Below are 17,620 nucleotides of genomic sequence, written 5' to 3'. Positions count from 1 at the left end.
TCCCTGGTTCTGTCAGACGGCACTTGTGGGGGGGGGGAACCAGGGGTCAGTGGATCTAGTATTTGTCCCAGCGTCCTCGGAGCGGCCCTCATCAGTGTCTGGGCCCCTCGCAGAGCCGACGGGGGGGGTAGAGCAGCCAGCAGAGCGGCCACCACCTGCTTCAGAGAGCCCACGGGCCTCAGCCCTCATGTCTCCATCCTCTCGCCCGGCTCTGGCTTCTTCACCGCCCCGGTTTTAATTATCTCCTGTGAGAGCGGAGCAGCCGGCTCGTTAGGTCCGTCAGCAGGGACGAGCTGTAACCTGCAATAACCCCCCCGCTCTCCTCACTCACTCCCGCCCTCTTCTCTCCCTCCTCACCCTCCTCACATCTTCGGTTCTTCTCCTCTTCGAGTCACGGAGTCTCGTCTGTGAGTGAGTTGATGATTGAGTCCTGCAGGTTCCATCAGATTCTTCTTCTTCATCTGAAGACGTTCTGGATCCTCTCTGAGCTCAGTCTCCTTCTGCATCTCGAGGGCTGCACATGAAGAAAACCAGAGGAGGACAGAGGCTGGTTGCATCTATCAGCTCAGCTCATCATTTAAAGCTTTGCTCTGTGGAAGCTGTGGTTTGATCAGAAGCTGGATGTTGTTATGGAACCTTCAGACTCCAGAGTTGGACCTGGAGGTCCAGGGGCCAGAAGGAGACACATCAGAGTCCGTCAGCTCCAGAAGCTCAAATAGGTTCTGATCCACAGCTTCTGTTCTGAAGCTTCTCAGGAGGATGTTTGTGCTTCAGATTCAACCTCAGAGAAAATATCTGTTCACACGTTTACATTTATTTTCCTCCCGCTAACAAACCACGAGTCCTTCAATCACAGACATCACAGACAGAGAAAGTTCCCTGAACATATCGGAACTTTCATCAAGATCCACAAACTGTTCCCTGAGAAATCAATGGAAACTTTAAAAGAACTTCTTATAAAGATCATTCCTGGATTATGAAAGTTTTATTAGTTCTATCTTGGACCAAGCTCAATAGATTTTACATAATCCTGCTAAACACTTATTTACTTTTGATTTAATTTCAACTTCTTTTGTCATTATCTTTAAATTGCTTTAACCCTCATTTGTTTTAATTCTATCTGTTTAATTAAAGCACTTCAAACTGCATTTCAGTGCTATTATCAATATTATTGTTATTATCAGTATTTCATCATTCATACAATAAGATCCTCTTTTCTATGATAGTTATATAAATATGCTTTAGTTCACATGCTCTTTATCAATATGATTCATTTAGCTTTAAAGATTGTACTGGTTGTGTATGTGCTGTGTGACAGCTGTGATATATATATTATAATATATGTTATATATATATGTTCTATTCATATACACAAATATTATTATTATTATAAAAATATTTTCAGCTTGTTGTTGTGTTTCCTGCTTCTCTCCTCCAGGGATTTGATTCTCTTGTTTCCAGAAGAAGATTTGTTTTCACTTTCAACAACACACACACACACCCTATTTTCTTTCATACAAAACAACTAATAGACAATAAATATTAATGTCAGGAGACTGAAGTGCTTGTAAGGAAAGAGATGCTTGTCTCTTTCTGCTGTGTACTGTTATTGAATCCCCCCCCACGTCCTCTCATCTCCTCCATCTTGTGGAAATCAGTTCTTTTCGGGACTTGACAAACGCAGGAGTCAAACTCCGGTCACCGGTTCCACAGCAGCGGGGGGGTGGGGGGGGGGGGGCAGGCGGCGTCGGATCCGTTTCATCTCTCCACACTCGCACAGAACATTCTGACACCGAGCGGCAGAAACAAACATGGCTGCTGAGAATGTGGGTTCAGACGGAGGCCACCGAGGTAACGAGAGGGGCGAGAGAGGCAGGAAGTTGTTGACAGCTCTCTCTCTCTCTCTCTCTCTCTCTCTACCTCACATCCTCTCGGCTCTGAAGACTCTCGGAGCCAGAAGCAGCAATTACCAGCGAGTGATGGCGACCTGTTGTTGGTAATGATTCACCATAAAAACACTGATCCTCAGCTTATTAAAGAGAAGCTTCCACCGGAGACGCAGGTTATTGTTGAAGCCGCAGGAGCCAATCGATGAGCGGCGCCCCCCCGCTCCATCACTTCATCACGCTGCTGTCAATCAATGCAAAACACATTTTTAGGGAAAGCGGATCGATGAGGAGGTGAATAACTGACAGAGGGCACTGTTACCTCACACACCCACACACACACACACACAGACACACACACACACACACACACAAACGCACACAAACACACACAGCTGCAGGGAAACACGGTGTATTGATCATGATACAGTTCAATACGACTCTGCAGGTTAAGAAGTTTGTTTAGTTTGTGTTTGTGTTGGAAAACAGTGTTTGTCAAGGCACGCACACACAAGCACACACACACGCACACATACACCCACACACACACATATACTTAAAGTACAAACATCCTTGCACCTATGAATATTTACAATGAAATTATTTGTTTTTTAAAGGGTTTGTCTTTGTGTGTCTGTTTGTGTGTCTGTGTGTGTGTGTGTGTGTATGTGTGTGTGTGTCCGAGCAGTGTGACAGTGACACATTACAGTTACACAGCAGATTAATTAAACTGGCACCTCCTGTTCACACTTAAAGAAGAGAGGGATGAGAACAAAGGGAAGGTTAACAGAAAATGGAACGATACACAAGACCTCTGTGATACTCATCTCAGACACACACAGACGCACACAGACACACACACATAGACACACAATCTGGGGATCATCTGTCATTGGCTGGAGGCATGAAGATGGTGTAATGTTTCTGTAACCATTATGAAAGGTGTAGAATAATTGACCTCTGCGTGGTGATTGATCCAAAGATGACAGATCGGATCATGTGACCCCACCTGTGTGTGTGTGTGTGTGTGTGTGTGTGTGTGTGTGTGCACGTGTGTGTGCACGTGTGTGTACAAGCAGCTGAGGGAACTTTATCTCGGTGTCTCTCAGTGAGGTGTTGGCTGACCTGGGAGCAGCGTCTGGTTCCTCACCCGGTCGTGTAAACATCCTCCTGAGCTGCGTCCTGTCACCGTGACACACTGCAGGCAGAGTGCACGCTCACGTGCACACGTACAGACTCTCACAGGTAACACAGACTCCACGAGTCAAGTGTGTTGGTTCTTTCATCAGAAGCCGCAGCTGAAGAGCTCTGAGCCGGTGGATCATCTCAGGGATATTCCTGGTTTTGAATGTTTGGATTAACACTCCTCTACGTTCAGCTGGTCCTCAACAACACAAAGACCGACACACAACAGTGAGGAGGAGCTCAGTTCAGCTTGAATTCAACAACACAAAGAATGACATACAACTGTGAGGAGGAGCTCAGTTCAGCTTGAATTCAACAACACAAAGAACGACACACAACTGTGAGGAGGAGCTCAGCCTCTGAACGGAGTTTTTCACAGAGAGGAGTTCAGCAGGAGAACAAAGACCTGAGAAAATCTACAGAGCAACACACTCTGATCTGAGACTCACAACTCAACGTGTTCTCCAGGTGAAGGTTCTCTGTGGTTCCTCTGACCTGCTACAGCCCCGTGAGCAGGTCAGAACAAACCCTGAGGATCAGGTAGTTAATTATATTCATGTCTTTTGAATGTGAAACAGAAAATGATCCCAAAAACTAAACAAAAGACTAAATCAAACAAAAACATCTTCAGAGTCTTTGAAACTATTCCTCCTGAAAATTCAGAATTTCCGATAAACACAACTTTGTCATTAAATCACATTCCAGTGACTTTACAAAACTACACTTACAGACGTGTGTAGACAAAACAGACGTTGCGTATTAAACTGTGGAGAAACTGAGACACTGAGGTTCAGAGGATTCTCTCCACACTAAACCACACAGAGCTGCAGCTTCTGTTCTGTTCTGCAAACAGTAAAAACTCTACGACCAGATCCAGATCCAGATCTAGATCCAGATCCAGATCCAGATCCAGATCCAGATCCAGATCCAGCGTCTTCCACCTCCAGCTGCTGCATTCAGAATGAGGGTGGGACACCTTTCACACCTTCACAGCTGAAACTGGTTCAAGATCAGCTGGGTGGGTGTATGTGTGGGCGGGACTTTGACACCAGGCTCCGCCCCTGATGGTTACTGCACCGAATCGGACCAGATGATGAAGACGACAGCGTTTGTATCCGGGATATTTAGTGTTTATAGAGGAAGAGGAGACGGGGGGGGGGTCCATCTGTATTTACAGATGATCAAATCAACACTTTGTATTTTCCTCTTGAAGAAGAATAAAGATCTTCTAGTCCATCTTCTTGATGGTTGCAGCTCTGCTTTGAGAACATTGATAACGTGTAAATCAAAAGAACCGTCGGGTTCCAGACTCGTTGGTGTGAAGAGCTTCATCAAACCTCTGGTGAACTTTCTTCATCAGACAATAAACAGACCCTCGTCCTCGTTAAATAAAACACGCTGCTCAAATATTCTTCTTAATTGATTTGAAGGAATTCTTCAAGGACTTGAACAACACAGTTCAGAAGCCAGAATTTAACAGAATGTTATCAGCCCCCAGAAACAAGGAACATGAATTCTTTATCTGTTTCTCCTCTGCTCTGAGTCACTACAGGTTCACAACCAGAGAACTTTCTCTGGGCTGAGTACCTGACGTGAATAAGAACCAGGAGGTTTTAATAAGCCTCGGTCCTCGGGGGGGGAGAGACTCAGAATCTGAGTTGGGTCCCGGTCTGAAGAAGTTTGAGAACTCGGCTCTGAAATCCCTCTTCATGGTTTTCTTACTGTACGTCCACGATCTGCATCTGGAAATTAACAGAAGTTGATTCAGTCTTTGAAGGTCTCAGCATAAATAAGCTGGATCCACTTGACAGCTTCTCCTGTGAGGAACCAATTACTCTGAATTCATTACACGGACAGAAAATGATCCAGAATATTTTATGAGTAACTTTTGCTCAGAGGCAGCGAAGCAGCGCGAGTACGACGCCAGCGAGCGATCACACGTTTCACTTCCAGTCACTTTGGAATAAACCCTGAGACGTGAGTTCACTAAAAACATTCAGATCCTCCGACTCCGATAAATCTGTGACTTTCAGAAGTGATTTGATGTTTGATCAGGATGCGAATCTGCAGGAGGCCGGACGTGTTTCTCAATGAACACACACACACACACACACACACACACACACTAACATACACACACACACGGCTCAACCTTTACATGAGTCCATTGAAAGGTCAGGGGTTCAGGCAGTGATAAGTTGATTACCTCACAGGTCAGCTGATCGATCCAAACAAGAACAGGACTAATTGATCAGCAGCACATTCGATCCCAGCGAGGTCGGACCAGTGGAGGTGACCTTTAGGCCTCAAGGTCAATACTCAACTCAGCTCTGAAATGACTTTATAAACTTTACAGATTAAAGTTTGTCTTTCTGTTTGAATGGAGGAAATGACGGAAGCTTCATGTGGATGCAATGGTGACATCATGATGGTATTTCTCCCAGTACTCCAGTACTCCAGTACTTCACACTGGTCATAAACCGTCCTCCTCCATGTTAGCAGACGGGACATGGGCCAAATAAAAAAAACACAGTAGACGTTACTGGAAATCTGTTTTTGTGTGATGCTGCTGACAAACAAACACACAAACAAACAAACAAACAAACATCATGGAGGTGGAAACACTACATGCTCACTGGAGCTAAGAATTGAGAAAACGGTCACATGCTTTAATTTAGAAAACCAATAACATGTTTTAATCTACTAGACACACACACACACACACACACACACACAGGTTATCACTTAGCATTTCTATAGACTTGGAAACACACACAGGCAGTGAGGTGTGACTGGCATCGTAAGAAGGAGTATTGATTAGTGGACCGTGGTCATGATTGTTGGTTGCATCTGACTGGCTACAAACAGACACACACAAACACATACAGACACACACACGCACACACACACACGCTAACACACAGACACACACACACAAGTGAAAAGTCAAACAGGCAGAATACACTCCCACGTGCAGCTCCTATATTCTGTAAAGACTTCCTGCAATAATTAAACAGTAGTGAAAAGTAATTAAACACACACACACACACACGCACACTAACACACTTGAGATCCACTTGAGTGATTTATGATTCTGAGTGAGACGCACACACACACACACACACACACACAACACTCCTGTGTCCACTCTGCCACCCACACAGTCTCACTTAATAATGATAAATCTGTCCAAGGCCCTGACGTGCTGAATAATAGATGCTCGTCTCCGTCTCTGCAGTTTAAATATATACATATAACCACATGAATAATTAACACTTTCATTTCACAGCTGTCCTACACGACGGGGGGGGGGGGGGGGGTGGACTCAGTCCGTCCTCTCTCATTCAACATGTCGCTATATTCCAGCTGACACAAGCAGCCGTCATCAGGTTACACACACACACACACACTCACACACACCATCCACTGATTAACGGCTCTGAAGAATTGGATTTATTTGCTGGTTGGAGACGATCAACTGCAGTTGGAATCATCACAGTGAAGTGACTCTGATAAAGAATCTGATCTGAGGTTAGTTTTCTGTTTGGTTTGATTCAACAAAGCAAACAATGAGTAACCGAACTTTCTCTGATTTAAAAAGTCGTCTTATCAGGTTGTTGGTACGAATCCCGGCTCCTTTGTGTTTGCATGTTCTTCAGAAGAGAGTTACATCATGAGTCATGATGTAACCTGAGGAACAGTTTCTACCTCTGATGCTACACAGCTCAGACTGTGTGTGTCTGTGTCTGTGTGTGTCTGTGTGTGCATGTGTGTGTTAAATAATTGAACTTGAATTTTTATCTGGGTGGTGTTTTTCGGTGGAGAATTCCAAAGAAGTGAAATACAAGGAAAGAGAATCTCACATCACAGACGGAGGAGAACACAAACACTGGTGAACTCACAGATGGAGTTCAACACATCAACACGTCAACACACACACACATACACAAACACACACACACACACACACACACAAACACACACACAGAGTGAAGCTCAGAAGGGACGAATGTCTCAAATGTAAACCAGAGCAGAGACATCTCAGAGAATCTGAAGTCTCCAGCCGAGCAGCTTGGACTCGACTTCTTCTGCCTGGAGACAAACTGAACTGCTGCTTCTATAACTCTGAGTCTGAGTGAACGTGAGTGAACATGTAGAGCTGCAGGTTCTCAGAGTGAACGTGAGTGAACATGTAGAGCTGCAGGTTCTCAGAGTGAACGTGAGTGAACATGTAGAGCTGCAGGTTCTCAGAGTGAAAGTGAGTGAACATGTAGAGCTGCAGGTTGTCATAGTGAAAGTGAAGGAACATGTAGAGCTGCAGGTTATAAGAGTGAACGTGAGTGAACATGTAGAGCTGCAGGTTCTCAGAGTGAACGTGAGTGAACATGTAGAGCTGCAGGTTCTCAGAGTGAACGTGAGTGAACATGTAGAGCTGCAGGTTCTCAGAGTGAACGTGAGTGAACATGTAGAGCTGCAGGTTCTCAGAGTGAACGTGAGTGAACATGTAGAGCTGCAGGTTCTCAGAGTGAAAGTGAGTGAACATGTAGAGCTGCAGGTTGTCATAGTGAAAGTGAAGGAACATGTAGAGCTGCAGGTTATAAGAGTGAACGTGAGTGAACATGTAGAGCTGCAGGTTCTCAGAGTGAACGTGAGTGAACATGTAGAGCTGCAGGTTCTCAGAGTGAACGTGAATGAACATGTAGAGCTGCAGGTTCTCAGAGTGAAAGTGAGTGAACATGTAGAGCTGCAGGTTCTCAGAGGGTCAGTGAGTGAACATGTAGAGCTGCAGATTCTCAGAGTGAACGTTTGTGAACATGTAGAGCTGCAGGTTCTCAGAGTGAACGTGAGTGAACATGTAGAGCTGTAGGTTCTCAGAGGGTCAGTAAGTGAACATGTAGAGCTGCAGGTTCTCAGAGTGAAAGTTAGTGAGCTGCAGGTTCTCAGAGTGAAAGTGAGTGAATATGTAGAGCTGCAGGTTCTCAGAGGGAAAGTGAGTGAACATGTAGAGTTGCAGGTTCTCAGAGTTAACGTGAGTGAACATGTAGAGCTGCAGGTTCTCAGAGTGAACGTGAGTGAACATGTAGAGCTGCAGGTTCTCAGAGTGAAAGTGAGTGAACATGTAGAGCTGCAGGTTGTCATAGTGAAAGTGAAGGAACATGTAGAGCTGCAGGTTATAAGAGTGAACGTGAGTGAACATGTAGAGCTGCAGGTTCTCAGAGTGAACGTGAGTGAACATGTAGAGCTGCAGGTTCTCAGAGTGAACGTGAGTGAACATGTAGAGCTGCAGGTTCTCAGAGGGTCAGTGAGTGAACATGTAGAGCTGCAGGTTCTCAAAAAAAATCACCTTTAAAACATGAATCAAATACGATCAGATGAAAATCTGGTGAATGGATTAACTGAATTATTTTAATCCAGTTACAGCTCATGTGTTTCTGATTCAGTCTCATTCCTCTTGCAGCTGATTGGTTGAGTTCTTCAGGCTGGAGCAACGTTAACATTACAAATGAATCATAAATATCAGTCCTGTGAATATGTCTCATATGATCCAGCTCCACACACACATCATCTAAATATGACTGAGCGTAATAAGGATGTTCCAGGTTCCACACAGATGAAGGAAAAGAGGCTGTGAACGAACTGATCATCTAATTAAAGTCAAACTGAGAAGAAACGACTTCCTGGTTGTTTCAGGTGGTTGGAGCATTTGGAAGCTTGTGGAACAACTTATCGATCGATTACTGCCCCCTTCTGTCCTGGAGGGTGAATCAATCAGTGTTAGTTTGGTGTAATTACTCTAAAGGTCACTAGGAGGACACACTTTCTAAAAAGAAGCTGGTCAGATTGATGCAGTGGATTGTAATCATTGCTTTTCCGACTGACTAATTAATTAATTAATTAATTTATTAATTGATTGATTGAATCAGTGGAAATGTGACTTCTCTCACATATGACCAAAGTACAAAAATGAATCATTAAATCATGAACAATATAAGTTATACGAGACATAGTGCAACAAATAGAAAGTATTAAATACTTATATGAATGTATAATATATATTTCTGACTCTATGGTCGTGTTTTTCTACATGAAGAGAATCATTTAAACACTTGAAAGCAGAGTTCTTTGCTCAGCAGATTCTAAAAACACTTTCCACTAATGATCTGAGAAGCTTCAAGGTTCATGAGGACGTGTTCTTCTCTAATCTGATCAAACAGTGCCCCCCTATGGCTTCATGTGTAATCTGCATTCCACTGCCCCCCCCCCATCCGGAGCCCCCGCTGGTTATTTAATATCACTTGTTCTGCAGCTCATTGACTGACATTGATGAAGAGCAGAGGGTCCGAGGTCAGAGGTCATCGCCCCAGCTGAGCTGAGGAGAACACATGAGGAACCAGAGAGACAGTGAGAAGAGAGGGAGATATATATATATATATATAGAGAGAGAGAGAGAGAGAGAGAGAGAGCTAGAGAGAGGGAGACAGAGAGAGAGAGCTAGAGAGAGATAATGATGTCACTCTGCAGACCAACTGTCTCTGATGGAGACGTCAGAGTCTTCAAACAGAGAGTGAGGTTAAAAATGAATGAAGGAATGAACAGGGAGAGAGACTGATAGGGAAGAGAGAGAGAAGATGAATGATGGATGGAGGAGGAGGAAGAGAAAGAGTAGGATGAGGATGAACAAGAGGAAGATGATGAAGAGGAGGAGGATGAGGATGGAGAAGAGGATCATATATATCACACGTTGAGTTTATTTCTTCTTCTATCTTCTCCCTCCTCTCTCTCTCTGACCTTCTTCATCAGCAACTCTTTTATTTTTCTTGTCGTGTTTATTTTGGAATAAAACACAGAGAACCTGAAACCTGGGTTTCTTCTGGATCCTCCTCACACAGGACGTCACAGGTCAAATCCTTCATATGTTTGTTTCCACACGTGTGATGAAGAACATGTTGAAGAGCAAGAGAAGCAACACGTCCAACTGCAGAAAGGACGTAAACTCATGAGTGTGTAATTCTGTGTGTGATTGTTGTGAGTGCATGAAAACCAAACACAAAGAAACAACAGTGTAACTCAATCACACAAATAAAAGCATCTTTTGCAGTTTATAAATCTGCTGTTTGTGTGTTTTTATATTTTACATGTGATAAATGAGATTTAAAAAAGAGAGAAAATGTCGGAGTAAATAAATGAAATTAATGCAAATGTATGGGTCTGCAATCTTCACACACACACACACACACACACACACACAAACACAGAGCGAGAGGCACATCTGTATTCAGTACAGGTGTGTGTGTGTGTGTGTGTGTGTGTGTCTCTCTCTCCAGGGTGCTGCGTGGCCGTGCTGTGAGGACGGGATCTTTTATCTTGGCTGACGACCCAATCAATCAGGCCGACAATGATGGAGACGCAGGGTGCTGCACACATGCACACATATGTGCAAGTTCACACACACAAACACACAACTGGAGCTCTTAACCCCTTCCTATCAGGCCTTTGTTGAACAGCAGACTCTTTGTTCACACAGTCAGGATTGCCAAGAACCGATTGTGTGTCTGTGGTCTCACCTTTCACACACACACACACACACACACACACACACACACACACACACACACAGACAGACAGAGAGACACACACAATCCTCACAGTTACAGGAAGAGAAGCCTGAAATGTGAAATAAGGTCCAATTCTTTCTCTTAGGAATCGGGCAGCTGAGATTTGGACGACTCTCACATTTCACAGGCTCCTTCTCTTCCAGCCAGGAAACAAACAGGAAACCAACAGGAAACAAACAGGAAACCAACAGGGAACCAACAGGAAACCAACAGGGAACAAACAGGAAACCAACAGGGAACAAACAGAAAACAAACAGAAAACAAACAGGAAACCAACAGGGAACCAACAGGGAACCAACAGGAAACCAACAGGGAACAAACAGAAAACAAACAGAAAACAAACAGGAAACCAACTCTTAACCAAATGAAAACATCAGGGTTCATACAAATTTTGACTAATGGATTTCCATAACTTTAAACCAAATTTCCATGACTGAACATTTTGTGAAATCTCGGTGTATTCGCGAAAAAGTGAACAATGTAGTGTTCAAACTAACAATGAGAATTCCAAGGCATACACTTTACCTTAAATTACACAAACCCAAGTATGCCTGCTTATCTTTAGCGTATTTCTTTAAAAGCATATGAATTATTTAAAACTCAGTGTAAATGAACTAGGGATGGGCATTCGATTAAATTGTCTTAATCGATTGTTGGGAGAATTAACGATCGATTTTCGATTAATCATTAATATTTTCATATTAAAATTCACTATTTATAGGCTATATTAAAATGCAGTGAAAATATAAAAAACAAAGCGTGTTTCCTCATTGAGATCTTTGTTCGAAGATGAACAACTTGTGGCAGTTAAACAGGATCAGTTCACTGGTAACACTTGAAGATATGCGCTGCTGTACTCAGCCCTGTTGGGAGCTAGCTGGATTTGACTGTCTCCACCCCCCTCAGTCAAGTTATTGTCACGCCCTCACTCCCGGAACCCCTCACACAGACCCGGGTCTGTCCGGGTTCTCCATGATCGTACGAACCCTGAAACATAAGGATTCCCTCAGTTTCTCCTGATTTAAAACAAGCTGCTCGTACAAACACCGTGTCCAACGAGTTCTAGGATTTATTCTGACGAGCAGCAGCGTCCGTCTTCTCTTCCTGTCTTCACCTCAGAGGACACTTCCTGCTCTATTAGTCTCACAGGCGTCCTCGTCTCCGGAGCGCTGGGACGTTACAGGAGACATACATCACCACAACAGGCCTCATTAAGTCCACCTGCTTCCTACAGAGACCAATTAGAAGTGAGGTAATGTCCCTCGGCCAGGTCCCGACCAATCAGGAGGCAGATTCCCTGCGGTCCGCTCGTTAATGAGGAAGTAAGTTTGATCTTTGTTCTGCTCTGATGATGATGCATGAATGATAAATGAAGAAAGGAAAGAGAAGAAATTATCGCACAAAACAGGAACTATTTGTTTGAATTGTCCCGATTCAGCGTCTTCATGGGAAGGATCTGCTGAGTCTCAGCTGAGCGGCTCCATAGGGTTCGAGTCTCAAACCAAACGCAGCAAGGGATCATGGGAGTTGTTGTTTTCATTGAGTTGAACCAGAAGCTAAAGACTTTCACACATTCAAAAATCAACTAATGGAAATAAACTCGAGAGCAAAGATACAAATCTTTTTTAAAGTGATTGTTATTTTTTTTATTCACTTTCCCTTCATCCTCCTCTCAGTTCTTCCTCCTCTTCCTCCCTTCGTCTTCTCCCTCTTCCTCACCTCTCCATCTACTCTTCCTCTCGTCTTCCTCTCCTCCTACTGGGAATGAATTTGCCCGGTCATGTAGAGCCGTGTCAGGAAGAGACGAAGCTGGCAATTCATCACCGAGCGCTGCCTCCTGTCACTGCTGCTCCAGTCTCCTTCCTGTGTGTCTGTGTGAGTGTGTGTGTGTGTGTCTGTGTGAGTGTGTGTGTGTGCTGTCAGAGCTCCACCACCACCTCCTCCCCTCAGGGCCTCCAGTAAAGACTGAGAGGCCCTTCGCTCTCCGACAGCTCCCTGCAGACGCCTGGATGGATGGAAGGAGACGATGGAAGGACGGGTGAGGCAGAGGGGTGAGGGTGGGGGTGTGGTGGGGGGGGGTTACCCAATTATCCCAGAACGTGACGGTCGGTGGTGTTTAAATCAGGCGCTGTGACCCTTGACCCCGGCAGTCGATTGGCGGGAGAGTGAGGCTCTTCAGTGAGAAGCTAATGGAGTTCTGTTTTACTGACGTTTCATCCTCGGCCCCGCGGCGCTGCACGGGTTAGTCATTACCCCCCCCCCCCGCTGCAGCTCTAGTATCTGAGGAGCAGGAAGCTGCTGGTCGGTGCCGCTGCAGCTCCATTAGAGCTGAAGCCACTTCACTGATCACACAGACGACTTAGTGGCTCTTTACCGCTCTGAAAGGACGTGATGAGAACAAACGACCGGGAATCAAACGTGTGGCATGAACCAGAGCGGGGGGAGGGGGGGGTTGGGTTACAATACACTCTAAAAATACAACTGGATGCGAATCGTATTTTCTCACCTCTCCTCTTCTGGGTTTCTCAGAGAATTAGTTTCGACGTCAGCAGGGAGAAGATTCTCCTCCACATCCAAAAGTTTATGAGACTTTAAAACTCGAACGTATGTTTGTTTGAAAGAACGAAAATAAAACGTGTCTCTCCTCCGAGGAAGGACTGGTAGAAAGTAGTGAGCATAAAAAGCTACTGGACGACTTTTTAGAGTGCAGCACTTTACGACTTCACGTCCAGAAGCTGGAATCTTTCCCCAAATGTCGCCTTAATGTAAAAAGCATCATGTGACCCATAAAAGACGACGACAAAACAGAGTGAGAGAAAAAAAACACATCGTAAAAACACACAGAGCTGTACATAAAAAAAACTTTATTATTGTCGTAAGGTAAGATTGACAACAACATGCGTTTACCACAATAAAAAATAAAAAGATATTGCACTGGTTTTACTCAGCAATGTTTTTATCTCACTCAAGCTTTTACGGTGCACGGCTGAATCTTCCTCCTCCTCCTCTTCATCACTCGTGTGTCACAGAGAAAACACACAACATGGAAACACTGAAATACTGCACACGTCTGTCGAGTCGGTCAAAAGGAGTTTCTGCTGCTCGGCCTCCGCTCGCACTCTAACTGAATCTCCTGTACTGGTTCATGACCTGTGTGTGTGTGTTTGTGTGTGTGTGTGTGTATGTGTGTCTCAGTGGTCATTAGGCTTCTCTTCGTACCTTTTCATATCAACAGTCACAAGTTCGATTCCTCTTGAGAGTCTCAGGATTCAGACTCTCAACTCAAACTCTGCCGAGCTGTCACTGAGCGTGGCCACAGAGCAGCAGAGGTGCATGATGGGTAAACACAGGCTGGAGGTCGGGCAGCAGTGTAACTGAACGGGACGATAGAGCCTGAGGGACGCTGGCTACTGTTGTTGTTGGCCGACCCGACCTTGTGTGTGTGTGTGTTGTGTGTTGTGTGTCCAACAGGCTCTGGGCTTTAGATGAATGACTCCACCAGGGAAACGGACTCTTGCTTCAGTCTCCAGCAGATGGCTGCACCATCTTCTTTACACACGGGAGAAAGCGTGTGTGTGTCTGTGTGTGTAGTCAAACTGACACACTCTGATCTGTGAGTGTGTGTGTGTGTGAACGTGTCGTAAGCGAATCCCAGATCAGAGCTGGGACTGAATCCAATCTGCTGATGAATGAACTGAATCCAGTAAATCAGACGAGTGAAGTTTTGAGGCACAAACGTTTGATTTTTCTTGAAGAACAAAGAAGTAATGACGACATTTCTAATTTCCCACAAACCTACGTTTGTATTTCCTGTAACACACCGAGGCCTGAACGCACCGAGGCCTGAGGAGGTTTGATTGCTACAGGCAACAAGTTCCATCAACGGAAATAACACAAAAACCAAACAGAACCCACATGTAAACACAACACAGTCAGTTCCTTCGAGTCAGAGAACTGTGATGTCAGCAAACACACAAACACAGAGGGAGGCGTCGCTCGTCACAGACGCACAACGAGGACGTGGACCTGCTTCGGAGGATCAGCAGGAAACGTTCTCAACATGTGACTGCAAGCGAAACGTCCGAGAGGAATGAAGGACGAGAGGAAATCAATGTTTGATATCGAGAAATGAACACACACACACTCACACTCACACACACACACACACACACACACACACACACACACACACACACACACACACACAGGGTATAAAACAGGAGTACAACAGATAAATACTCTTATATATACACACAACCATGCACAGTCTCCCTCACACCAACACAAAGTGAAGTCTGGTGACGTCACCGGATTTGAATGAAAACACAGCGACTTGGTCCAGATGGAAAACAATCGGCTGTGGGGGGGGGGGGGGGGGGAACTCACAACATGTAAACCTTGTGTCTTTGTGTTGGGAACCAGACGTTTGGTAACAGAGACGTGAAGAGCAGGAGCATCCCGAGGGGCCTGGGGCCCTCGTCTAATCATGCTAATGCTAATATGCTATTTAAACTGACGATTAAAACTTGATGGTGTAGCATTGACGCTAACGATCGCATGTTGATGCTTCCTGCCTCCGTCTGCACTCGTCTGTCAAACCTCGATCCAGCGTTCACCAGGAACTCTGTGAACTGCCTGTGAGTCTGAGCTGAGGGAACCGCTGCAGTGGGCTCCTCGGACCGGAGCAGGTTCTGGACCCGACTGTACAAAGACTCAGATTTACACAAAACAAACTGAAACGCGTTCACGCAGTTTGCTAATCGTGCGCTGGGCGCCCCCTGCTGGCTGAGAGCACGCCACAGGGAGGAAGCGATGAGAAGACGAGCGTCTCTGTTGAACAGGAAGTTGATGAAGCAGCAGCAGGAAACTGGGAGTGAGGACGCTGTGATGGTTTGAGCACGAACCACCCAGCTCGTTATCTCCGACTTCAAGAAAGAGAAACACGAGGCTCCTCCTGTTTTTTGGTCGAAACGCAGGAACCCAAGCGTCTGGAATGGAAAGAGGTCGACCCCATGTGACCGCGCTCTGCCCCCCCCCCCCCCCCCCACGGTGAAAGTCAAAGTCTCTGTTTCACTGTGATTCGGTTGTTTTTGTCCAAACAGCGAGAGGGTTCTAGAACCTGCGGCCGACCCCGAGTCATGTGATCTGTACATTCTGCTGCTACGTCTTCTTGGTGGTTGGTTTGTCTTGTGGCGCGGAGACGGCGGACATGGCGGCGGTCGCAGTCTGGGGTTCGAACCTCTTGCGCTGTGGCTCAGCTGCTGCGGTGGCAGGGAGGCTTGCCGCTCCCACCCGCTGTGCAGACGTGGCGGCGTTCTCCCGACTCACTGACCCTGATGTGGGTCTGTCTGGGCGGACGGGGACGTCCTTGCCGGACGGCGGCGCCGGGGCTGCGAGGTCTTTTTGGGTCGAGGGTTTGTCCGATGTCTGCGAGACGCTCAGTGACGCTGCTCGCTCAGCCCTCTGTGGAGCTGGAGACTGAGGGGCAGGAGGCGGTTTGGAGGGACACGAGTCAGCTGATGGTTTCTGGTCCTTCGGGTCCGCGGCCGTGGTCGGTTTGACGGGACAGAGGACGCTCCTTGCTACGATCGCCAGCTGGGACACCATCTTGTCCACGCCACTCTCAGGGGGCGGAACCGGAGAACTTGAACTGGAGCTGGAGCTGGAGGTGGAGGACGGCGACACACTCACAGTTGCAGCCACAGCGGCGCAGAGTCTCCGGTTGTCTGCCTCCTTCTTCTCCTTCGGTATGCCGGGGGAGGAGCAGGAGGCGCGGGGGGTTTCAGTGGTTTGGTCTGTTGTACCGGTGGTCTCACTCGTGGTCGCTCTGCCGTCTGCGGTGCTCGTGGTCTCACTCGTGGTCGCTCTGCAGTCGCTGGCGCCGGCAGTGGTGGGGGTCGATGGGGTTCTAGGGCTGTCCAGGGTTCTGTCTGCAGCTCTGGACTCTGATGGTCCAGTTCTCGCTCTCAGACTCCTGGAGTCGGGCGGAGTTGCGGGTCTGAGGAACATGTCTCTGCTGACGGAGATGAACGCGCTGCCTGGGGTGGAGAAGGGGAGGGGGCCCGGAACTGGTTTAGTGGTGGTGCCCTGCTCCAGGACCTTCCTCTCTTGTCTCAGAGCGTCTTCTGAGGACACAGCAGAGCCTCCCTGTCTCAGGCCAGACTTTGTCTCTGTAAGCGAGGGGAGGGGCTGCCTGGCTGCCGGCGAGGGCCCTGTGTGGGTGAAGGTGGCGTGGGGGGTGCAGGGGGAGAGGCAGAGGGACGGCAGGGTGCCTCCAGGGCCTGTTCTCACAGTGGTGGGCCTGAGGAGGGGAGGAGGGGTGAAGGTCGTCCCCCTGCGTCCTTCCTGGCTGTCCTCCGAGCCCTCGTCCGTCTCGTCCTCGGACGAGTCCACCTCGTGGATGGCGTCTTGCTTCTGCAGCGACTCCCTCCGCTCGGCCCGGTCCTGCCGGATGGCCGACAGCTTGTCCTTCAGTTTGCTCTTGCCGGGGGCGAGGCCCAGCGAGCCGGAGAGCAGGTCGCCCTCCTGACGTCCCAGCTTCCTGGACGAGGAGGACGAGTGCTTCTGCAGGCAGCCCGTCTCCACGCCGCGACCGGCCGAGGACAGAAGGCCCTCGCTGGCCGACTCCTACAGGTCAGAGAGGGAATTACACTCAGTCAAAATATACTCTGACTGAAAACTGACAAATCAGTGTATAAATAAAACAGGGTCGGACATCAGGGGCTTTGTTTCTGTTTCCTGTTGGAGGACTTCAGAATAAAATACAAACCTCTTTCTCACGTTTAGATTGAATTGGCTTCTGTCTAAGCTAAACTAAAAGAACCCGTATTAGTCCAAGAATGGAGATACTTAAAACACTATATTGATCATAACTTCATATTTTCAAACTGATATTGTGTTTTTGATGTTTTTAATTCTGAACACTTGTTTTAT

The 17,620-nt window shown here is 46.7% G+C and overlaps 1 protein-coding gene across 7 annotated transcripts in view; it reads right to left on the bottom strand.

The window, feature by feature from the left end:
• Positions 1 to 13,534: 13,534 nt before the first annotated feature.
• mast2 (microtubule associated serine/threonine kinase 2) overlaps positions 13,535 to 17,620 on the bottom strand; it is a 102,372-nt gene continuing 98,286 nt past the window's right edge. For all 7 annotated transcript variants that reach the window (XM_062395770.1, XM_062395768.1, XM_062395769.1 and 4 more), the window contains one exon: positions 13,535 to 17,314. In XM_062395770.1, coding sequence (XP_062251754.1) covers positions 15,848 to 17,314 — 1,467 coding nt within the window. In that variant the 3' untranslated portion in view covers positions 13,535 to 15,847. The remainder of the gene's footprint in view (positions 17,315 to 17,620) is intronic.

The sequence above is a fragment of the Platichthys flesus genome, chromosome 9, assembly GCF_949316205.1.
Source record: "Platichthys flesus chromosome 9, fPlaFle2.1, whole genome shotgun sequence".
Taxonomy (NCBI): Eukaryota; Metazoa; Chordata; class Actinopteri; order Pleuronectiformes; family Pleuronectidae; genus Platichthys; species Platichthys flesus.
The sequence above is the reverse complement of the archived record's forward strand: the minus strand, read 5'-3'. Positions and strand labels throughout refer to the sequence as shown.